Raw genomic sequence first — 25602 nt, forward strand, 5'->3', positions numbered from 1 at the left:
TGTGTTACAATAACAAAATAAACAATTAAATGACGTCACATATATGCCTCAAGACGCAAATTAACAGCTGCACAAACAGACAGCTCTAATTTTCTGACTTAATTTTTTGCAACTTTTGCCTTTATGATATGACTTACTAAGAGAAACTTGATTCAGTAATTATTTCCTACTTCCTGGTGACTTAGATAGTTGCAATGTCTAATAGCCATTTCGAATCACCTACATGATAACTAGAACGTATTAATTTCCTGGGAAACTAAAGTACTATTGTATGTTAGTAGATTAAGCAAGGCTTCAACAGAAACAATAACAGGTACGTTTGAGAAAGGAGCTTAAAGCTGGAGGTCACACGTCTTGACATTATCTTGTTTGGGGTACTCCACAAGAGAAGAGTGAAGGGCGATTAGTTCCGTTAGTGACGCACAACACGATTTCACAGCCTTAATTGTAACCCAGTCCAGCGCCCTAGGGAAAATCGCTCCTCAAGGTTTACCTGTATGATGCGAAATCCACGTCCTCTAACTACTGCAATTCCGTTTTTTTTCTAGGAGATGTCATTCGTAATCAACACTGCACATATTGTTCGCACCACTGTACACACAATCTCATCGATTTTCCTCGCGTTAATACACTACAACTTTATAATTCACAAACAACACAATCCTGCTAATCACTTGCAAAACATAAAAGAAAATCTAGGAGTCCCTCAGTTTCCGCGTATTCACAATAAATAAAGAACCATACGACTATTCGCTTTCGTACAATCGTTCCATAACTACCATAGACAATGTGAAATCTTCAGTTGTTTGAGATACCAGTAAAACCATTGTGGTTGCAGACAATAACGCTGACTTTACTGGAGGTAAAATTAATAAATAAATATTTTTATGAATGCCAAAACACTGTAAATTATCTAAAATGCATTGATATCGAAAATTATCATAGTGGGAATGAATAAAAACATTTTGAATTTAAAATTAATCATTTTTTTGAAATATTTTTAATACTGGCGAGCTCAAAGCTTTCGTAATCAAACCATAGACAATTAACAAACTGAAATGAAAATGTCCGTCTAATGATACGTTTTATCTTTATTTTGTGACTATAATAATCGTGGATTGCGATGTTGAATATTTTCTTTGGGAGTGTATAGAATCCTAAAGCTTTATAATATCATCAAAATGATTGTCCAAGAACCTATACAGGTAAGCAGGAAATCACTTTCCAGTGTAGCTGTCAAGGTGTTCCTATCTTAGATATTTTACACATAAACACCGTTTTGTTCCACAGGTTATCATTTGGGATTGTTTGAACAATTATGAATATGACAACGCTATATTCTTGGCCGAAAGATTACATGCTGAAGGTAAACATTTTCTTCTAATTGATTTTTTCTTCTGCTGTCAGAGTTATCACTTCAAAGTTTTGCTAAAATTGGTAATAGTACCACTGGTGCCACTGGTGGTAATAAGGATTATCGATTGCCTCATGTTGCTATAATTACAGCTTTCTATGCTTATGTATACAGTGGGAATATTCCGCAGAATATGTATTAAAAATAGTAATAATCTTGTGTTCTAGTTGGATCAGAAGAAACAGCTTTCCTTTTGGGAACATGCTACTACCGATGTGCGCGGCTCAACGAGGCTCACCACTTACTACAAAATATACCACTGACCATACCCCAGGCGAGGTTTCTTCTAGCAAAGTGTTCTATAGAATTGAAAAAGTAAGTACTATTCATAATACCAGTATAACTTGATTTTCAACTGTGTTATAGTCTGATTATGTTGTAGTTATCACTTAACTAATGCAACTATTCTGGTTTATTCCAGTTACAAAGATGCAGAAGTGGTATTGGGATCCAACATTGAGATTGTGGCTTCTGAATTTGGAGAACAGGCTCCATATGCCCTGCAACTCCTTGCCCACATCTTCAACATCACAGAGAGGAGAAGTAAAGCCACGGATGCACTCCGGAAGGCTCTATCACTTAATCCATTCATGTGGAGCTCTTTTGCGGATTTGTGTAATTTAGGTGAGAAAATAGATCCACATCAAGTATTCCAAATGAATAACACTGACTTTTCATTTGGTGTGACCACATTTGTGAATCTAGTCAACAATTCTGAAAACATTTCATTTGTTAATAGCAACATTCCTAATAATACTAGTATCAGTATGAATGCTAATGTGACTCCAATGAATAATGTGGCTCCTCGGAGTCCTATGACCATGTCCACCAGCATCACACCTGAGACGCAGGCCCCTGTTAAACGCATGCACAGTGTCTTTAGTGGACTAGCACCAATACAATTCTCCCCATCATTTGGTATGTTACCAATGGAAGAATCTCCCGTTTTGTATACTCCCACACTCACTGACTCAAATGAGCAAAAAGCCATACCTAAAATAGTTAACTCCTTAAGAGCACAAATGGGGCAACTAAAAGATGCAGTATTCAGTCCTACACCTAGATGTACATTGGGCCCGGCTCCTCGGCGGTCTTCGAGGCTATTCAGCAACAACAGTAGTTATTCAGTCAAAGAGAACAATAAATCACCAAGCAGAAAGTTTGTAGCACCTAAAAGTCCGTCTAGAAAAAATAAACAGCGGACTGCTAAAAACAACATCAAAGCTAATTCAGTTGAAACTAATGAGAGGTCGAAATCTATAGAAACTGTAACACCCACTCTTACGCCAAAGAGCTCTAATGGAGTAGCATTATTAAATTTAATGAGAGAGTTAGGAGATGCTTACAAGGCATTAGCATTCCTGGATTGTAAAAATGCCATCAAACTATTTCAAGATATACCTGCTAAGCAGTTAGCATCACCATGGGTTCAGACTATGATTGCTCGGGCACATTATGAGATGGCTCAGTATGAAGCTGCAGCAAAAGTATTTGCAGAAATAAGGAAAACACATCCTTGTCGGACTGAAGGAATGGATATTTATAGTACTTGCCTATGGCACTTGCAGCGCGAGGCACAGTTGTCTGCATTGGCTCAAGAGTTAGTAGAAATGGATAGGAGCGATCCTATTGCCTGGTTGGTATCTGGCAACTGTTTCTCTCTTCATAAAGAACGAGAAACTGCTCTTAAATTCTTTAAAAGAGCTGTTCAAATGGATCCCTACGCGTCTTATGCCCATGCTTTATTAGGACATGAGTATGCAGTAGCTGAGGAAACAGATAAAGCACTTGCTAGCTTTAGAACTGCAGTCAGTATTGATCCCCGTAATTACGTAGCGTGGTTTGGTATAGCGACAGTGTATGCGCGGCAGGAGCGTTGGAAAGCGTCAGAAGTTCACATACGGCGTGCGCTGACCATTCATCCCCACTCGGGAGTTTTAAGATGTCAACTAGGGCTCGCTCAGGCAGCTTTAGGTAAAATGGACAGAGCCCTCTCAACACTAGAGCGGGCCGTACAACTGGACACAGAGAACCCCCTGTGCAGGTTCCACAGAGCATCGGTCTTGCTGCGCGCTGGAAGACCGCAAGATGCATTGGCAGATCTACATCACTTGAAGGACATAGCTCCAAGAGAATCATTAGTATATTATTTACTTGGCAAGGTTCATAACGAGCTTGGCAACAAGCACTTAGCACTGATGCATTTCAGCTGGGCGACAGATTTAGACCCGAAAGGCACAGGAGGCCACATCAAAGAAGGCTTCGATCCATCAAAGCAGGAGGACCCACCAGAGAGATCAACTTAATTCTCTGCTGACAATGAACGCCGATGACAGGCAGGTAGCGCTGTGGGCGCGCGCGTTGACTGATCCATGTAAATATCGCGCTCACCGTTCGAGCTCTTATCGACACCAAATCTTCCAAATATAGCTTTATGGAGCTCGATAGGTGTGGAGCATTTAGCTGCTATAGTAGTAAGGGCGTATCTGGATTTGTTTATATGTATAGAATAAGTTGTGGATATTCCTAATGTCATCCTAGATTATGTAACTTGTATATCAAATTGAACTCCTAAAGTATGCATATAATTTATAAATGATGCTTTTGAAAGATCGAAGAGACTCAGGGCCTTGATCTCAAATGAAGTTAATTCGACGCTGTATTAAATCGAATAATGATGCAAATATTTTTTATTTATTAATGCCATAAAAATTCGTGATACTGTTAACCGAGTGCTACAACCATGTTGTTGGGGGTTTGTGTATCTTCTTTTGTACAAAGGCTGAGTGGGGTGATACCAGGCCCCTGTTTCACCAACTGACAATTGTCTGATATAGAAAATTCACCATACATTTCTGGTCCATCTAGTAAACATTTGACACTATTATAGCGTTGTTACTTACCGACCCAAAAATGTACAGGAAAATGTCAGTGAGCAGACACTGTAAAGTTGGTGAAATGAGGCCAGCTCATGTAGTTTGTAGAAATTCTTATGTCGAGAACCGCTGGCGGTGTTCCAATGTATGTCTAATGCTGATAATTACGCTCTTAACTATAAGTATTTATAATCTGAACTGTTTGAGCTATGCATTTAGACATTAATGCCAGGTGAAGGTGTCAAGCTCGATGGGAACCCCACTTTCTGGTCTGCTCACTATCCAAAATTTGATTGAGCTTCATAAGAATTACCTCGGTAGATCGTGACTTGAGAGAAGGGAATAAAAGATAGATAAAATCAATCTACGCGAAGGTCGGGATTGCTAAGATATTTTTTAGTAACCTTGCTGTAAGGCCAAAATGTGCGTTTGTTGTGGTGCATCACCAAGCACAACTTTTCAAATTATATGATTGCTGACCATTTTATAAGCATCATTTGAAGATTGGTCAAACCTGTAGGTTGAAAATCAAGCCAGGTTGTAAGAACCTTGATTTTTTGAAGAGAATAAGCAGAAGTGGATAAGTGGCTACGCGGCTAGTGTTCAAAATGATCTGCGCACACACTCATAACAACAAAGTTGTGTAGATCACTTTGTACACCTAAACCGGGTAGCTACTTCTATTGCTGACTGTATCGCCTCCACTGTTAACCGACAGTTCGTAAACCTTATTACAAAAGGCATAAGGTCCATTTAAGAGTGTTGCTGTTTGTAGTACGTCAGTACCAAAGTACTAAATCTTTTTAGCAAAGCAAAAAGTGGGATTACCAGAGTAAGACATAAAAGAAGCACAATGCACAATGCAAAGAGACGCGGGGTTACCATATTGGAGTAAGAAGTAGGCTTGTCTAGTAAACTTGATAAGGAGATGGCCCAAGAACCAACTTGTAGTTCAAGAATAGAAGGTTGCCAGCATCTTAGTTCATAGTGCATGAAATTATTTTCGTGTATTCTCCTTGTGTTTGTACAATAACAATTAACTATAGCACTGTTTGTCATTTAAAATCACCAGGACAGGCTTGATTTAAACCACCTCTAATTATGTGTATGAATTAAAATAAATAGAACTGATGTAATATTGCGGTGTCTTTTATTGAAAAACTTATTATAGAGACAGATGTTTATTAGGACACTGGTTTACATTTTTTAAATTTATCATTCATTTATCACATCGCAACTCTTTCACACATCCAGTTACAAGTATAGAATTATTTACAGATGATGATGATTTTAACCCTTTTCCAGGCATAGTGCACCTAACGACCACATACGCCCAATAGAATTTAAACGAGTCCAATTTAAGGTTATATTCTATTGGACTTTTGGGAAAAGTGACTTGTCATAAAATTAATCATCAAAGCTGCATTATTTTGAACCTTTTGGACGCCAATGACCGATATATCCGCACCGCAGGTTCAACGCCAAAGACCGATTAATCGGTCACAGACCACAGAGCAACATAGACCTACGTGCATATGCATAAAGTTCAATTTCAGTTTTGACACTTCGGTGACGTGGCGTCCGCGTGTCAGCTTTTGTGTTTGACACGGCGTCGAAAAGGTTAATATATTTGCATTTTTTGGGAGAACCTTGTAGTTTGGTGCCGCCTGGAAAAGTGTTAATACATTTATTTAATAGAAACAGAATGAAGTTGATACATATTGGAAATATGCTGTTAAATATTATCATGTAAGTACATTCAATGTACATAATATATAAACCATCTGACAATCACAAAGTAACCAAGGTGTAAGTTCAAGAGAAGTTATACAAAAGTACGTGATTTTAATTTCAACCAATTTCATATGAAGTTGCTGATTGATTAAAACTAGTAATCAAATATACAGATAATCTTCTCTTTACTTCTGAGAATACAGAATTGACGTTTTAGACTAGTTTGTCAGCGGGGGAAAGGGACCCAGATCTCGAACGATAATAACTTATTCAGAACATACACATAAAATACTAAGTCGCATAAATTAGCGCAAAATATTGTACTTATTAACCCAACATACGTGGGTAGCTAGGTTTTCAAGCGTTTGCGCGTTTTAAATCCGGTTAACACAAAATTAAATATTACAATGTACGGCGCCGTACAATGTCATCTAAAATATTTTGCATTACGTTACGTGTCACGGCAGAGATAAATCTTTTTAAACTGCGCCCTTTTCCCCAGTGCACCTACGCCCACATAGTAATCATAGACAACACACTGTTAACTGATAGTTCGTAAACCTTATTACAAAAGGCATAAGGTCCACCTATGGACAGTTAGTGTTGCTGTTTGTTTTGTTAATGAATTGTAAAGTAAAGTAAATTCTTTACTTTACTAAATTGTGCATTGTGCATTTAAGTGTTAGTTACGTCTTTAGATGTGAGCTTAGGTGCTTTAGAGGAGCACGCAGTTTAAATCTACGCCTTGGCCTATTCAAAATTCGTTTACACAATTCCTAATTAGTCATTTAATCTACGTATATTTCTGCAAGATGGAATCTAGCGCTTTCCTAACAGTGGGGTCGTTGAAGAGCTTGTTCTGAGCGACCGCGGGGGAGGGGGCGGCAGCGGGAGTGACAGCGGGCTCGGCGGCCACCTTGTCGTTGAGGATGCTGAGGATGCGCTGCTGCAGGTCGGTCTCAGTCTTGTTGTTGGACGCCGCGGCGAGGGGCTCGCCTAGCTCGATCTTGACTTGTTGTTCTTTGCGTTCCTGTTCATAAAGTGAAATTATGTGGACACTTGATTGTAGTAACAGTAAAGTATGGAAGGATATTACATTAGTCTTCTTTTTACTGTTACTTTTTTAAGTATATAGATGAGCCATGTTTAGAACAGCTTTTAACTAGTGCGTTTATTTCGAGAAAAGTACATTGTTAAGCATTCTTCAGAAGTTAAAAAAGAGAGTTAATCGTAGCAACTTTTGACTGCATTGTGTCACATTAGCAATCTAAATCATCTGTAGCCATAAAGCTTTGAAGCGCCACAATAGACTTCATAATTTCATAGGAATTTTGACGTTTAAAACCCTCGCCAAACTTTGTCGCTGTAAACCTATACAAACTACAATTTTAAAGATTCGGAGCCAGCTTTCTTCTGCTAATCATTGAAGATACCAAAGGTAATTTGAATATTACCGACCTGCAAGTACTCAATGACCTTCTCATACTGCAAGACGGTCAAACTCCGTCCGTCGGCCAGCTGCCCTAGCAGTGCGTATACGGCCTCGCGTATTACATCACTAAGCACCAACCTGCAAGTACTCGAGGACCTTCTCATACTGCATGACGGTGAGGCTCCGTCCGTCGGCCAGCTGCCCCCTAGCAGTGCGTATACGGCCTCGCGTATTATATCACTAAGTACCAACCTGCAAGTACTCGATGACCTTCTCATACTGCATGACGGTGAGGCTCCGTCCGTCGGCCAGCTGCCCTAGCAGTGCGTATACGGCCTCGCGTCCGCTCGGCCCGCCTCGCTGCACCTCCTGGAAGTTCCGCGATAGCAGCTGCAGGGCGTCCTCTATTGGCATGTTGCGGTGTTCTGTAAAAAAAGTTAAGTTACAATATTGTGCGTAAAGTGAATTTCATACCAGCTTGAGGTCCTAAAGGATTCTAACGGTGTATCTGTAGGGATACACCATTAAATAAATAAATAAATATTATAGGACATTTCTTACACAAATTGACTAAGCCCCACAGTAAGCTCAAGAAGGCTTGTGTTGTGGGTACTCATACAACGATATATATAATATATAAATACTTAAATACATAGAAAACAACTATGACTCAGGAACAAATATCTGTATCATCATACATATAAATGCCCTTACCAGGATTCGAACCCGGGACCATCGTAGGCAGCTTCATAGGCAGGGTCACTACCCACTAGGCCAGACCGGTCGTCACCATTGATCCGGACAACTGATCAGTGGTCGAAAGATTAATAGAGACTATAATATAATTTAAAGATTATTGTAGTAATAGTACCAAAACACCATCAAATTTTACTATCGAAGCTTTTACAAAACCATTAATATAAATATAACATACCTACCTAGTGGCATGAGTGACCTATTCTCCTGGTTCGACGGCATCACTAGGACACCGGAGAGGAAAATATGTCCACAAGGATTAGAACAAACGCTCGATTGATACCCCCAGTAATATCAATGTAACATACCCTGTGGCAACCCGTGCAGTATGGTGAGCGTGAGCGAGCGATTCTCCTGGTTCTGCGGCATCACGAGGATCGCGTAGAGGCAGCCGCGCGACGCTATGTTGCCGAGCACCTTGCCGATGGGCACGTCCTCCATTGGGAACAGGAGGAATTCCCACCTTTTACCAGTGGTAACTACTGGGAATTATTTTTCCCAGTAGCTACCAGTGGTAAAAGGTGGGAAAAAAATACCCAGTAGTTACCACTGGTAACAACTTGGTGGTAACTAGTGGGAATAACCTGAAGTTTCAGAGTACACTGCTGGCTGACATCGATCAGCTTGCTAATAATCGTGGTTGGTGCAACAGGCCCTAAATCTTAGACTCAATAGTATCAGAATGTCTCATACCCTGTGGCAACCCGTGCAGTATGGTGAGCGTGAGCGAGCGGTTCTCCTGGGTCTGCGGCACCACGAGGATCGCGTAGAGGCAGCCGCGCGACGCTATGTTGCCGAGCACCTTGCCACTGGGCACGTCCTCCATTGGGAACAGGCGGAATTCCCACCTTTTACCAGTGGTAACTACTGGGAATTATTTTTCCCAGTAGCTAACAGTGGTAAAAGGTGGAAAAAAAATACCCAGTAGTTACCACTGGTAACAACTTGGTGGTAACTAGTGGGAATAACCTGAAGTTTCAGAGTACACCGCTAGCTGACATCGATCAGCTTGGTAATAATTGTGGTTGGTGCAACAGGCCCTAAATCTTAGACCCAATAGTAACAATGTCACATACCCTGTGGCAACCCGTGCAGTATGGTGAGCGTGAGCGAGCGGTTCTCCTGGTTCTGCGGCATCACGAGGATCGCGTAGAGGCAGCCGCGCGACGCTATGTTGCCGAGCACCTTGCCGATGGGCACGTCCTCCATTGGGAACAGGAGGTCCACCACGATGCCGAGACGCTTCAGGCGTCCTTCGATGTATTCCGCGTACTCCCTGTAAGATTTTAATTAAAAAGGTTAGTTAGTTACATATCGTTGTCACTTTAAACGCCACGCCTATCGTGTGCGGCGCGTCATCGTACTCAACGTGAACTTTGTCGAAATGCACGAAAGTTGATATTGAGCTGTAGCCGCGCGCGTCAGTTGACGTTTGTGGCAGAAATGGAAGGGTTAACCCTTTACCAGACTGAAATTTTTCATCGAAAATAGAACACATGTTTGAGTTCGTATGTATATATGTGTCGGCTGTATGTGGGAAATATGTGTCCCTTAGCCTGGTAAAGGGTTAAGGTTTCTACTTGTTTAATTATATTATAATATTATAGCGACGTACAGTAGAATGTTTACACTGAAATAAACAAAAAGTCATTAAATTCAGATGTGGATTTATTTTGACGTAGGTATTACCTAGTCTTCGTTTCTCATACTGACTTCATAAATTGTTTTGACGTTTTATAAAGAGTACCTAGCTAATTTAATTAGTCAGTAAGTAAAAGCCAGTCCGGTAGATAACTGGAATACAATCGTCTTAACACAGAAACGGACGAATTATTAAACAATGAGATTGGTAAGTCATGATATGTAATGTCTGGATTTTTTGATGTTTGTAAATACCTACAATTGACTGCGTTAACAACTCTCAAAATGTTATCTGTATCCTCGTAGCAAAGCTGCTTAAGCCATGTAGGGTAATTCGTCAATAACTGGCCACTGTGTAGTAACTGGCCACCCTAAACTAAAAACGAATTCTATTCACCTACAAACAGAATTCATTTTAGTATAAGGTGGCTAGTTATTGAAAGGTGGCCAGTTATTGAAACATTATACTAAAATGAATTCTGTTTATAGGTGAATAGAATTCATTTTTAGTATAAGGTGGCCAGTTATTATCCGGGGGCCAGTAATTGACGATTTACCTTACTTTTAAGGCTCATTTAGACGGTGCGAGAACTCGTATGCGAGTTTCATCTCATTGCGGTATTTGATTGGTCGGCTGAATTGGATGTAACCAATATGAATAGTCGTCGATGTCCCTAAAGGGCTGAATTAGACGGCGCGCGAACTCGTATGTGATTTTAGTTACATTGCGGACTGTTGTAGTTAAGTCCAATTCAACTGACCGATCAAAACCCGCAATGTAATGAAACTCGCATGCCGCTAATCGCTAATGAGTAGTTGAGTACGTTCGGTGAAAGCGTTCCGGCGACGTCGTGAGCCTAAACTGTAACACGCGTACACACTAAAACCTCGTTACAGTATCATGCATGTTACGGTTACGGCTCGCTAATGAGTACCCGGCTTAAATGAGCCATTAAGTTTTGTTTGTTTGAACTTACGTGAGTGCTTTAGAGACGACGATGATCTCGCAGTCGTTGCGCTCGCTCACGGGCACGGGGCGCGGGTACTCGGGCGCCGCGTAGCGCTCGCGCGAGTACCCGCGCTGCTCGCCCCACTCGCCACCTGACGATCACATATGTGTCGCTTAGCTTCAAACTCGGGTAAATCCATTCGAACCTCTCCGCAAATATCTACCCTATTACCTTTTCTTAATACCAAAATCGCATAATCTGACAGATGGATTTACCCGAGTTTGAAGTTAAGCGGCTCATATAGGCACATACTTCATTTAAAATACTTTTGTTTATATTCCAGTGTATTCCATAAACAAAACGTTGTGTTCAAGAGAATGGATACATAATGTTATACTGTATTGCCCCAACGACTGACTCGTATGTTTTATTTTTGCATTATTTTAAGATCCTAGAAGACTAAGAAGGAATAGACTATAATTATTACGACGTCTACAGACCGAGCCGTACAAATGATATGTTATTGTAGTTAAAAAATATTTTTATAACATGGTGCCACATTAGTCTAACATAATTATTGTGACGTGTTATTTTGGTCATACTAAATACGAGTCATTTTATATTGGGTCCTTACCTATGAAATTGGCGTTTTTGTTCATAGATATAAGTCTGATCCTAGTTTTTTTTTTTTTTACAAAAGTACATACACAATTACAATACAACTACAATATGATTTCGCCAAACTGCTTGACAGCAATTAATTGTTATTTTTTATTGTTAAGTGTTCAGAATTAAGCCTTGAAAATAGGTCTTTTCATGTGCTGTCGGTTCGAGTATTAAAATTACTTATATTTTTCTAATGGTACCAATTTTCAAGAAATGGAGATATTGAAAACATACCTTAAAGGTGTCAAAAATTACTGGAAAAATTTTGTTTGGTTTGAATTAGCCATCAAAAAAATATCCGCAAAATTAATTGTATGGAAATTCGTGTTTCGTTGAAATTCTCCGAACAAAACGCCAATTTCATAGGTAATGACCTAATATTTAGACCTTATTACTAGAGCAGTAGGGTTCAGGTTGTGATGCGCGTGAATTGTTCGCGGCTTCGTACTCTAGTGACGTAGAACGGGCTGATAGTCATCCGACAATTTCGCGCGTTGTCTCAAAGTCACAGTAGCTCCGTGGTAAACAGAGCGGTTGCTATGCAGAAGGCCGGTGGATCGAATCCCGGCATCGGAAATCTTTTTAGGGTTCCGTACCCAAAGGGTAAAACGGGACCCTATTACTAAGACTTCGCTGTCCGTCCGTCCGTCCGTCCGTCTGTCACCAGGCTGTATCTCACGAACCGTGATAGCTAGACAGTTGAAATTTTCACAGATGATGTATTTCTGTTGCCGCTATAACAACAAATACTAAAAACAGAATAAAATAAAGATTTAAATGGGGCTCCCATACAACAAACGTGATTTTTGACCAAAGTTAAGCAACGTCGGGAGTGGTCAGTATTTGGATGGGTGACCGTTTTTTTTTTTGCTTGATTTTTGTTTTTTTTTTGCATTATGGTACGGAACCCTTCGTGCGCGAGTCCGACTCGCACTTGCCCGGTTTTTTTTCTTTATTTTTAAGGCATTCTTACTTATTTATAGTAACGACAGTGTGCTACTCTGCAGCGGCGCCACCATAATGAATACCAACGAATTATATGGTGAAATGATGTACCTAAAAGGTACATCATGTACGTATAATGTTTATGGCTGTACCTGTGATAGGAAACGAAATAATCGGCATTGAAAGTGGCGCCGCTGGGGAGCATACTCCCCAGCGGCGCCACACAGTACTCATAGATAGAAATGATATTAGCTATTTTTTTCTTGTGTAAATTGATGTACTAATGCTGCTGATTACGTACCTATTGAAAAAAAGAATTATATTGCATTGATTAGTGATTTTATTTACATTTTAATTCCGCGTTCCACCTAAACGGTATGAATTGTAAGAGAGGCGCGCGGGTGAGCGAGATGGAGATAGAAATTCTTACCGCGGGACCGCGCTCCCGCGGCCCGTTCCGATTTTCAATAATAATAGTTATTTTCACTTCTCATGCAAAAAGTGCACCTTTATGTCGTGCGTAGACGACATAAAATTGCATTTTGTGCTCTAGAGCATAAAGTAAAATCATCTATTACGACCCTTATTGACTTAGCAATAAAGTCCAAATTCTGCCATACAAACTTCCAGCCCTGCCGGCGCGCCCACGACCGGCGCTCTCCCGATCGGCGTGCCCCGCGCCTCCGACCGGCCCAAGCACAATTTTCTTTAGTCTTGAATAAATACGTTAAAATAACCTAAAATATTTGATTTTTTGTATATTTTCCTCGCAATCGAAGTGAAAAGCAGAGTGTACAACAAGGGCATAAATGTCCATTTTTACCATCGTCTACTATTTTGGTCTTCGCTTCGCTCAGACCAAAAAATTGCCTCGGGTAAAAATGGGTCACTTTATGCCCTTGTTGTACAATCTACTATTGTTTTACAAGGGGGCAAAGTTGTTGTTTAACCGCTCGTGCTAATATTGATACCCGAGCAAGCGAAAGATTCCAAAATTGAACCACGAGCGTAGCGAGTGGTTCGAAAAATTGAATATTGAGCGTTGCGAGGGTTTTAAAGCACGAGGGTTAAACAAAATTTGTCTCCGAGTGAAACACAAAATTTTTCACCTCACCAACCCGAAGCAAATATTAAATGTTAAATACCGTCATTATAGCCAACTTTGCCACCAGGGGAAACTTTGCCCAAAACGACAATTTTAAATATTAAATAATAGGTTAAATTATTAAATATTTAAAGGAAATAGGTTAAATTTGTGACAAAACTATATACCAAACATATGCTCAACTTGACTTGGGAATTTTCAGCGAGTTGTCAAATATAGGGTATATTTCGGCGGGCAAAACTTGTTGAAAAATGAATGCAAGTAGAAAAAAAAAATGACAACACTGACAAATATTTCCGGGTTTCAGTTATAAAACATGAAGCATAGATTATGTCCATTGAGGTTTAATCTAAAAAGGCCTAAAGACACAAAAGTTTTGGCGGTGGGCAATGTAATCCGGTAATTTACAGACCTATGGATGCCAACATTGCCCAACACTTAAAACGGCTTAGGGTTGTCACTTTTGACAAATTTACCCAACTTCGCAAGTAAGGGAATGTTATGGTTATGTTTTGTACACTAAAGTAAGTTTATAATTATATACTGTATTTGATTGGTCTTATTATCCTTTATTTAGATGTTTTATCCCTTTAACGCATGAAAACTACAGCAAAACTCATATTTTAGTCCATTAAACTACAGGTTTTCTCTCAAGTGACAACCTTAGCCTTTGTAAAATGCTTAGGTGAGTCTTGTATGGAAATGGCCAAAAACGGATAGCCCACCAATTCAAAAGTTATTACACTTATCGTTAAGTTATTAACAGGGAACGGTACGATTGCCCAAAACCATTAAATAATCCTTAAGGGGCCCACTGATTCATTCTTAACTTTATAACTGTAGATAATCACGTTCTAACTGACAGGCCGATACAGTCCACCGGACGGTATCGGCCTGTCAGTTAGAACAAAATTTTGACAGTTCCGAACGACTGACAGGCCGATACCGTCCGGCGGACTGTTAATCAGTGGGCCCCTTTAGACATCATCATCATACATACGAGCTGTATTTGAACACCAAATTGACGTGGGCAATGTTGGCGCAAATCCCGGATATCTTTGCCCGCCCTCTAAAACGCCAAAAAAAGTGGGTAAAAACATGATTTAAAAATTTTCTTCAATTAAACTGATGCGTTTGATCACTATGGACGTGTTGAGCAAAAAAAGTCATATGATGTGTTATATTTTTTTTTTTTTTGAGAAATTCGTGTTTTTTCAAAAAAAGCGGGCAAAGTTGGCTATAATGACGGTATCAAACAAAATCAAATCAATTTCAAATTAATGTTATTAAATATTTATCATCCAAAATCATAATTTAAAAGTCAATTCTACCAGTAAACATGAGAATACAACTCAAAATTTGCATTTGATTACTTTGCCTCACATGTGAATTACTACTTTGCTATCCGTTTTTGAAGTGCAAAGTAAGTCTTTCCGAGCTGGTGTGGTGAAAATTAAATTACCTAATGCAACTTTTGAGTTGTTAACTTATACGTTACGTATTATAATATGTATTGTCTTCGGTTACCGCGATTGCATATGTTACTCATGAAATAAAACTATTAAAACGGATTATATCGCGTATAAAGTTAGACCAAAGGAAGTCTCAGTTCAGTTCAGTTCAGTTACTTTATTGGTAAAAATATTTTAAAGTCTGCAGCGATTTTGATAGCCCAAGCAGTGCAAGTGTTATATATATCGCGGTCCGAGTACCCACAACCCAATAATTCGCTTTTTTATATAATTTTGGAATCTTGGACAACAACTTTGCCCCCTCGTAAAACGAATAACTATTTTTTATTTACAGACACATAAACATAACGAAAGCCAAAACAATAATATTATTTATGAAAATAAGTTCAAAAACTAAAACCCGACTACTGTAAATCGCAATGAAACAATATGTAATTCTTACCTGAAACTATCATACAGAAAATGTTATTTAATTATATACTTTTAAATAAAAAAAAATACAACGTACTTAATATAATTTTTCTTTTGATACAGAAGTACAGACACAGAAACATAACGAAAGCAATAACAAAAATATTTATTATTGAAAATCGGAACGGGCCGCGGGAGCGCGGTGCCGCGGGAAGAATTTCTATCACCATCTCGCTCACCCGCGCGCCTCTCTTACAACTCATACCGTTTAGGTGGAACGCGGAATTGAAATGTAAATAAAATCACTAATCAATGCAAAATAATTCTTTTTTTTCAATAGGTACGTAATAAGCAGCATTAGTACATCAATTTACTTAAGAAAAAAATAGCTAATATCATTTCCATCTATGAGTACTGTGTGGCGCCGCTGGGGAGTATGCTCCCCAGCGGCGCCACTTTCAATGCCGATTATTTCGTTTCCTATCACAGGTACAGCCATAAACATTATACGTACATGATGTACCTTTTAGGTACATCATTTCACCATATAATTCGTTGGTATTCATTATGGTGGCGCCGCTGCAGAGTAGCACACTAACGACATGCAATTGCATCGTCATTCCAGATCATGTTTCGAAGAGATTCATACGTGCGGTTGTTACTTTAAAATCATGTACCCGCCATAGTAACACAAATAAAAATGCAAATTGAAATAGAAATGCAGTTAAAAGTGATATTACAGAAATATTGTTTTTGTTTCTAAATTTGTGATCAACCAGAACGACAAGGGGTAAGTCCTAGTATTGTAAGCACAGTCAGAAATGCCCAGTTATGTCCTATGTAGAACATTAGTATTATTTAAGTGCATTATTTGTTTTAGCTTATGGATATGCCCTTTACGGTCTACTTGACGATAAGGAAATAATGTTAGCTTGATTGTTTGCGAGCCGACGGCAGGATTAGCAGGGATCCCGAACTTTAAGTTCAAAACCCTCTTGGCGCTCAACAATTCTTAGTTTATAAATTAGCTTTAAGTTCCCTTTAGTAATTAGTTTCTTTCTTATTATAATAATTGTTTATATTCCGTCTTTTATTGAGGTATCTCGACTTCGACCCGTAAATCGACCTCAAAATAATTCATTGTTTTCTTTAATTTCTATGACTCACCTCTTCTTATAAAATAACTGGCTAGAATAATAAAAAAAATACAAATATATTGTTATTTTATTTATAACAAAATATTAAAATTGTTATAAAACTTAACATTCTTAACATTCTAAATTCTGAGACTGAGTTTTATATCCCTTAATTTGTAACAAAAAAGTCAAGTGAGTTCAAGCTTTCTTGACCCTCAATGGTCCTAATGGTTTTAGTTAGGAAAAATTCAAAGACAGGGTTAAATGTACAGAACATAGCCAAATTAAATACGATAAAGTTAGTAACTAACCTCTCCTCGGCGGAGCCTCCTCCCTGTCCCTGTACGGCGCGCTGCCCGCCGGCGCGCCGTGCCCGCGCCCGCGCCCCCGCCCGCGGCCTCGCGGCCCCCCGGGGCCCCCGCGGCCGCGCCCGCCGCGGGTCTCGCTCCAACTCTGGTTGCTGTAGTTATTGTCTTCGTAGTCATCCTCTCTGTCTCTGTAGTTGCCTGGAATACGGTTTATTAATACATTTATTTGATGTCCACTTAGCAGGAGATCTAAGGTCCCGTTTTCTAAGGGGACCTTGCATTTTGGAGACAAAGCAAACCGCTTGGAACAGGTGTTCCTGGGGGTGACCTGAGCTGATTAAGCCCGGTTGCCAAGAGGTTCCCCCCAGTAGGTGGGCAGGGGAGGGGGGGTAAAAGTGCCTCCGGCGCGCCTCACTCTAAGCTTTATATCTGCATACATCTCGCAACTATATCAAGTTTAGTGTCATTTTCGTATAATTCGAGGATGAAGAATTCATTTCTGTGACTAAATTTTCACTCACCCATACAAAAAATTCGAAAAATTCAAAATTCAAAAAAAAACTTTAGATTTTTTTTCCAAAATCCTCAACAAAATGTATACTATGAGGATTTGCTCTAGAAAAAAAATACCTGTGAATAGCCCAGTTATCCTACTATACAGAATAGTAAACTTGTCAAACATTTTTTTTCATAACTCTGTTAAAAAAAATGTTTTTTGTCGCGCGGCGTACCTGCATTGTAAGAGTGGTATGCTACGTTTAGGATTTTTAAGTATGTTTAGATGATTTCTGATAAGTTGTTATTCTTCTAGTGGTAGATTACATTAATAAATTACTTCTGGACGTGATATATATACATATATAAATTAAATATATACATAAAGATGTTGGGGAAACTTTCGCTAATAGAGTTAAGTATTATAAATGTGATAAAATTAACATAGGAGATGTTTGACAAAAAATGTGGGTTAAAATAAGATATATATTGTTCGTAATTGCCATTACATGCCCATGGGACTGTGCATTTTAGGTTTTTTTTAACGCAGTTGCACCTCCCTGCGCATTTTGTTTTGCAGCGGCAACGAATAAGCTCTAAATAAGCAGCAGCCGCCGCAGGTAGGCTTGTCCATATGGGCTCCATGTTGTTTGGACCAGCCCCAGTCAGCAGGGCATGGTGGCTGTTGCTGAGGGGCTATAATCTGTCCCCAAACATAGACCAAATCCTACACCGGAACATGCGACACAACTGAAAACCGCCGTGTCGCCGAAATAATTTTCAACCAGGTTGACAAGGTGCAGAAAACCCTAGAGGAAAAGCAAACCGCTCTATGTGCGTTCCTTGATGTTGAAGGTGCTTTCGACAATACGCCCGCAGAGACCATACTCAATGGTATGAAATCAAAGGGAGTAGACGAAACCACCAGATGGGTACATAGCATGCTCTCGAACAGAATTTTATACCACTAAAGGGTGCCTACAAGGAGGCGTTTTATCCCCACTATTATGGACCGTAGCATTGGACCAACTTCTTGCAATCATGTCAGGCCAAGACTTTGATACACAAGGATATGCCGACGACCTTGTAGTCATCGTCAACGGCCCTTGCCTCAACACAATATCCAACCTAATGCAAGGAGCTCTAAACACAATATTCAAATGGTGTAGAGAAAATGACTTGTCCATTAATCCGAGCAAGACTGTAATAGTCATTTAACCATTCACGAGGACACGGAAGCTCGATAAACTCACAAAACCGTTCTCGGCAGAGTTCAAGTATCTAGGGGTCCCCTTCGACCAAAAGTTAACTTGGAACCCTCACCTGAGAAACATTATACAAAAAGCGAAAATGGCCATGTGGTCATGCTGTCGAATGGCAGGAGCAAGATGGGGCTTAAGACCCAAATTGCTATGTGGTAAACACAGCGGTAGTGAGGCCAATTGTCACCTACGCCTCCGCAGTCTGGCGTAACAAAACCAGCCAAAAGACAGCAATAGACACTCAACAGCCTGCAACGCACGGCTTGTTTAACAGTAACAGGCGCCTACTCCGGGAGCGGCCCTAGATGCACTGCTGGACATCATACCACTCCACTTGCAGGTGCAAAAGGAGGCCAAGCAGTGCGTCTACAGAATATGCACACTAAACAAGCCAAAATGGCGCTCTCAGTCATTAACCAATTTAAAGGCCTGGGTTTTTGCGAATAGAACCCTTAGCATGCCCACTGATGACACGCACACCGAATGTCATCTCACCAAACTGTAAACAGTAGAAATACCTCCTAGAGACAAATGGATCAACAACCAAATGTACGTCGAAGAGGGAAGCCACATCTGGTATACAGATGGTTCCAAGAAAGGCAATGATGTATGATGTGGGATCTATGGTGAGAGATCTAAGCTCAGAGCTAGCGTCAGCATGGGCACACTGGCCTCAATCTTCCAGGCAGAAGTCTTCGCCATCAACAAATGTGCGGAGATCAACCTGGATAGAAACCTAAGACACCAGCTTATCTACATCAACTCAGACAGCCAGGCTGCTCCGCTGGCACTAGAATCCCTTGAGTCAAACTCAAAACTAGTCCAGAACTGTAAAACAAACCTAAATGCACTGGCTTACTCCAACAAAGTTACACTTAGATGGGTACCAGGGCACTCCGACATCAACGGAAACGAAGAAGCGGACGACCTTGCTAGAAAGGGCGCAGACACACCCCTGGTCGGCCCAGAACCCTTCTGTGGAAGCACAAAACGAGATGAATATTCTCTGCTCAGCAACTTAGAAAAAACGAGTGCAATCGATTGGTGGAAGTTCGTTAAAGGACAAGAACACTCGAAAGCTCTGATCAAAGGGTTCAACAGCAAAACTGCTAAGGAGCTTTTAAGACTCAAAAGGCACAAAACCTGCGCGGTGACCAGAATACTGACTGGACACTGCAAGTTGAACAAACATATGTTTCAAATTGGCAAGAAACAAGATGCGACATGCAGGTTCTGTCAGGAGTCAGAGGATACTGCAATGCACATTCTCTGTTCTTGTGGACTACTAATGTCAAAAAGAAGTACCTACCTAGGGCGACACGTAGTGCAACCCTATGAGGTACAAAACATTACGGCCCAAAGAATCTGGAACTTTCTGAATGCAACGAGCATTAGTAATGAACTTAAAGGGCCGTCACAATAGATCAATGCTGGTCAATGCGACACTCAAAGGCCCACAACACCACAATAATAATAATAATGTCCCGCGGGGGCAGCTTGTGGCGAGCTGACATTGAGTGACGACACCGCGGACCCCTATTCCAGAGGGCCCTGTCATCTGGCCCTCGCCTCTGTGCTTGCCTTGATTGGCCGGCCAGAATGGAGTCGCAAGAGCGGGACCTATGCTCCAGGTTCGAAGTGTAAATTGTCATAACGCCGGCGGCCTGCTGAACGGATTACCGGGATCTGGCTACCGCAGACTCACCTCTCGACAACCTCACAGCCACTCCAAAGTGTTGCCCTGTTGTCGCACTGTGGCGTTGGCGAGTCACCACCTGTCATTTACAATTTTGAGACTGATTGTCACGGCAGGTGTCCGCTAGTCTCTCCCATAGCCCATTATCCAGTCCATCCAACTTTCAAATATATAGCCCATGACCTTAGTTCCCATCGCAGCACAAAAGTGCTGCACTGCAATAGTCTTTGCACCTGGCGGGTACCATCTCCGGATGTATCACATTGTGCGTTCGGGGATAGTATCCACCACATGTATCCCTTGCTTTTAGATTAACGTGCCTTAAAGGGCCTCTGCGCTGTTGGCTTCGTCCCCACGTACGCCTCCCAAAGGTCCACGACCCCATGGTCCCGAGATATGGAAAAGACATACAAATAATAATGTTAATTTTATCACATTTATAATACTTAACTCTGTTGGCGAAAGTTTTCCCAACATCTTTAATTATATATTTAATTTATATTTGTATATATATCACGTCCAGAAGTAATTTATTAATGTAATCTACAACCAGAAGAATAACAACTTATCAGAAATCATCTAAACATACTTAAAAATCCTAAATGCTCCATACCGCTCTTACAATGCAGGTACGCCGCGCGACACAAAACATTTTTTTTTAACAGAGTTATGAAAAAAAATGTTTGACAAGTTTACTATTCTGTATAGTAGGATAACTGGGCTATTCACAGGTTTTTTTTTCTAGAGCAAATCCTCATAGTTTATATTTTTTAGAGGATTAACGAAAAAAAAAATTAATATTTTTTTTTTGAATTTTGAATTTCTCGAATTTTTTGTATGGGTGAGTGAAAATTTAGTCACAGAAATGAATTCTTCATCCTCGAATTACACGAAAAAGACACCAAACTTGATATAGTTGCGAGATGTATGCAGATATAAAGCTTAGAGTGAGGCGCGCCGGAGGCACTTTTACCCCCCCTCCCCTGCCCACCTGCTGGGGGAAACCTCTTGGCAACCGGGCTTAATCAGCTCATATCATCCCCAGGAACACCTGTTCCAAGCGGTTTGCTTTATCTCCAAAATGCAAGGTGGTGGACCTTAGATCTCCTGCTAACTATACAAGATTCTAACAAGGTTTATCCTCTGTGCAGGTTGTAATGCAAATGTATAATTGATAAAAATAATAAATGAACTTGCCTTGACCGTGGCTCTGGTCACCTATGTAGTTGCCATAGCTGTCATAGGGCTCCTCTCCCCCATCATTGTCCGCTGGTAGGTTATCATTGAGTGCCACGGCTGGGGGAACTTCAGGTTCCACTATAACTACTTCTGTAGGTCTGCAAGACAAGTAAAGATTTAATACATTTATTTTTAGGATTTTTGCTAGTACACAAAACCTATTGTGCCCTTTTTTTAGAAAGTCTTTAAGGAGCTGCATTAGTGTTATTTAGTACTAGCGACCTGCCTTGCCTTCGCATGGGTTAACAAATTATACACCTAAACCTTCCTCAAGAATCACCCTATTGATAGGTGAAATCCAAATGAAAATTCGTTCAGTAGTTTTTGAGTGTTTCGCGATCATACAAACACAAACAGACAAATGCGGCGGGGGATTCTGTTTTATGTAGTGATGTATAAAAAACCGGGCAAGTGCGAGTGGGACTCGCGCACGAAGGGTTCCGTATCATAATGCAAAAAAAAAAACGAAAAAAAAAGCAAAAAAAAAACGGTCACCCATCCAAGTACTGACCACTCCCGAAGTTGCTTAACTTTGGTCAAAAATCACGTTTGTTGTATGGGAGCCCCATTTAAATCTTTATTTTATTCTGTTTTTAGTATTTGTTGTTATAGCGGCAACAGAAATACATCATCTGTGAAAATTTCAACTGTCTAGCTATCACGGTTCGTGAGATACAGCCTGGTGACAGACAGACGGACGGACGGACGGACGGACGGACGGACGGACGGACGGACGGACAGACGGACGGACGGACGGACAGCGAAGTCTTAGTAATAGGGTCCCGTTTTACACTTTGGGTACGGAACCCTAAAAATTAAAGTTTAAAAACTGTAACATGGCTTCAGACAATGTCATCACTCATCACATACATAAAAATTATTTGCTTTCTTTTTTAAATAGTCTAATATAGTTGTAAAGTGTTACTAACAATACTAAGGAACCTGATGTATTCTGAAATAATTTACTTTTTAATTTCTTATTTATTTTATATATTATAAACAGTGATCGGGGATTTCTATGCCACTTGGGGTGAATGACCTCAATCATTATGCTAGTATGGATATGCCGCGGGATTCCGGGATTCGTGTGCGATATAGGAGAGTGTTTTGGCATGTTACTGTTAATCAATTAATCATCCATTGCGTTAATTAATAATAATTGAAAATTTGATTACAGATCAATTGAATATATCAATAAACCACTAAGCTCGCGTTACCTTATCAGTTTTGCATTGCCTTTCAACGACCGAGTCGAGACCCATGTTGCAGGTAGTAAACGCGTAAAAATAAATGTCAGTAGAACGATACATTGGTTACGCGTTGGTCTTCTTTTAATAAAAAACGCACTGCAGCTGCTTTTTGCACTCATTATATTATTAAGTGCAAAAATACCACGTGTCTTAATGACAAACTACATCCCGACATAACTGTTAAAATAGAAATACGTACGTACATATGTACGGTTCTTTAAAAATGTTTTACTTAAATTATTATATGTACTTATAAGAACATTTTTGTATAACTTAATAATTTTTTTGAATCTATTTGAGGGATTCAAATTTGCATACAGGATTCTCTTGAATTTTTATGTCACAGCGCTTTCAGAATTTTCATTAAGTCGCGTCTGATAAAAGAAGTTTCTAAATCAAAATGGCTCAAAACTCGAAAAACACCACGTGGTTTTAAAAATGATTTATGTTTTAAAATTAATACGAGCATATACCTCACCAACACACCGAACTGTAATCCTTCTGGCACCGCTGATGGAGTAAAAAGAAAACAAACAAGAAGAAAAACCCAGATAGGCACACATATATTTGTTACGTGACAATAACGACTCAAAATCGGACCACGCTAAGTTTTCATGTTTTTTTTCTTTTCACGCAGGTTTATAATTTCGATAAACATGGGATTTACTTACAAATAACGTCAGTTTAAAAAACATTGAATAAAATTTCAAAATGATATTTCCATATTGAAAGTATCATAACAATCGGTGTAGCGGTTACGAAGAAATTAACAAATTACATTTTTTTTACTTTGGAGCAACCTGTATGTGTCAGTAGCTCCTGAGGTAATAAATAGTATGAAACCTTCTTCGACCGTTTTGATTATCTTTTTTATTTATGACATTAATAATATTCTGACTTTTGATAAATGTCATCATTGCTGCACATTTTCAAACAAATTGTCAAAAGCACTGCCAATGATTAATACAGTATGTTTCTTTTTGGAAATAACTTTTGGTTGATAATATATTTTTTATCTTTTGTTCTAATTAAAAAAATATTACCGTTAGAGCATTTCTTAGAAATAACCCTATGTGGGATTTCAGGGTTTGTCCAATGGCTAAGGTCACGCTGTATATTGTTAAGTACAAGAAGCTGATAATCACTATAAAATGACTAAGAATTGATCGTGTGTAATTTCATTTACGTTCTACAAAAAAGCTGTGCGAAAAAATATCAAATAATAACCTGAGATCCAGAAACTAGATCTTGTTTAAATTAACACTAAATCGTTATCACAGCTAACACCGCAACGACAAAAATGATGCTAATTTGGTTCACTGGCAAATAATAAGCGAAAAAGCATAAGGATCTTTAAATTATACGTCTGATACTATCTATTCACTACGCAACATGGAATAAGACACGATAGATATCAAAATTTCCCACGCCGATTATACGCCGGTCAAATTTATCGGCGGCGGCGGCGTGGAAAAATCGTCGGCGGCGGCGGCGCGGCGCACATGTCTAATCCATATTACCATTTCGACTTGATGTCCCGCAGTGTGGCATAGAAATCCCCGATCACTGATTATAAATAATACCATTTTCTTTTGCTTTGCTATAGGTCTATAGCAAATATAAGCCTATAGGCAAGCAAAGGGATGACTTCGCAAGGTAAGGACATCGTTGTCCTCTTTTGTTTAAGCTAAAATAAGTTACACTTTTACAGCGTATGCACGTAGGGCGTGGCAAAATACTGAATATAAAAACTAACGTAGGTCAAAAGATCTCCATCAATTATGTATACCTTACCTTGCTTTATCCGGATTGGTTTGAGCAGTCCTCACATTAATATTCTTCCCCATAAAGTTGCTTCCATCAGCACTAGCGATAGCCTGCTTTGCGCTGGCCTCTGTCTCAAACTGAACGAAACCGAAGTTACGATTCACGACAATGCCGTTAATCTGCCCGTATTGGATGAAGTGGTCGTACATATCGTCGACTGTTGCATTTTCGGTTATTCCTCCAACGTATATACGAAGATGGGATGTAGACCTATCTTTCATAGCATGTCTATCAAGAGTCAGTTTGTCTGCAAGAAAAAAATGCACCGATTACAGCGCATAGCCTCAGTTTACAGAGTATATTGTGAGAGGGTGTTTGTGTGAAAGTACTCGATGTTAAGACAAATAGGAAATGTATAAGTAAGCACGATATACATCAGAACAAATTACTTACCCGCCATGGCTAGACGTATATCACTTTATTCATAAATTAGAAAGAAAAACAGCAAGCTGAATTAAGACGCGCCGAATTATCACACACTGTGTGTAGATATTTGACAGTTCGTCGTATGAGTTGCCAGCGTAGCTTAAGGTAGCGATGTTACGATTCGACTTCACAAATCGGTTCAAACCGATTTAGGTCTGAAGTCGACTAAATCGACTTGAGTGTCCGTAAATCGACTTAAGATACGTTCACCCGCTCTAAGCGCACCCTTTCCGATTTGTTGCTGCGTCACTTTCGTTGGACATATTGAGGCATAAAATGTACACGAATCGACTTCAAACCACGAAGAAAAATGTTGGCATGCACTTTGCCGTCATTATTGAGTCGAGTCAAGTCAAAACTTGGTATCTACAGGTAAAGTAAAATGAAACTTATGGTTCAAGTAGTAAGGTTCAATTTCGCATAGGCTTAAAGAGATCGATTTGGCGGTTTACTTCGATCGGTTTGCCAGTTTTGCGCCGCGTCGATTTGCTAACTGAACGAATTCGCGGCAATGACTCACGGAATCGCACGAGACCGCACGCTCTTTCCAGCTTGCTCGTA

The 25602-nt window shown here is 39.8% G+C and overlaps 3 protein-coding genes across 3 annotated transcripts in view; 1 reads left to right on the plus strand and 2 right to left on the minus strand.

Annotated features, from left to right (window-relative positions):
• Nucleotides 1-769, minus strand: part of LOC134795572 (transmembrane protein 184B) — a 41084-nt gene extending 40315 nt beyond the window's left edge. Inside the window, exon 1 of the mRNA XM_063767465.1 lies at nucleotides 494-769. The gene's annotated coding sequence lies outside the window, so the exon portion shown is untranslated. The remainder of the gene's footprint in view (nucleotides 1-493) is intronic.
• A 264-nt stretch (nucleotides 770-1033) lies between these two features.
• On the plus strand, nucleotides 1034-5430 carry LOC134795516 (cell division cycle protein 27 homolog). Its single transcript, XM_063767395.1, has 4 exons — nucleotides 1034-1205; nucleotides 1291-1366; nucleotides 1582-1729; nucleotides 1836-5430. Exons 1-4 carry the CDS (start codon nucleotides 1182-1184, stop codon nucleotides 3718-3720), a joined length of 2133 nt encoding a protein of 710 aa, XP_063623465.1. The 5' UTR covers nucleotides 1034-1181; the 3' UTR covers nucleotides 3721-5430.
• A 1330-nt stretch (nucleotides 5431-6760) lies between these two features.
• Nucleotides 6761-25100, minus strand: LOC134795494 (nuclear receptor coactivator 5). The gene is made up of 8 exons (XM_063767346.1): nucleotides 25009-25100; nucleotides 24583-24862; nucleotides 21503-21636; nucleotides 16850-17026; nucleotides 10831-10954; nucleotides 9289-9488; nucleotides 7709-7881; nucleotides 6761-7054 (listed from the first exon to the last, which is right to left on the minus strand). The coding sequence occupies exons 1-8, from the start codon at nucleotides 25013-25015 to the stop codon at nucleotides 6818-6820; spliced, it is 1332 nt and encodes a 443-aa protein (XP_063623416.1). The 5' UTR covers nucleotides 25016-25100; the 3' UTR covers nucleotides 6761-6817.
• Nucleotides 25101-25602: the final 502 nt, after the last annotated feature.

Source organism: Cydia splendana, chromosome 12, assembly GCF_910591565.1.
Source record: "Cydia splendana chromosome 12, ilCydSple1.2, whole genome shotgun sequence".
In the NCBI taxonomy this organism is placed as follows: Eukaryota; Metazoa; Arthropoda; class Insecta; order Lepidoptera; family Tortricidae; genus Cydia; species Cydia splendana.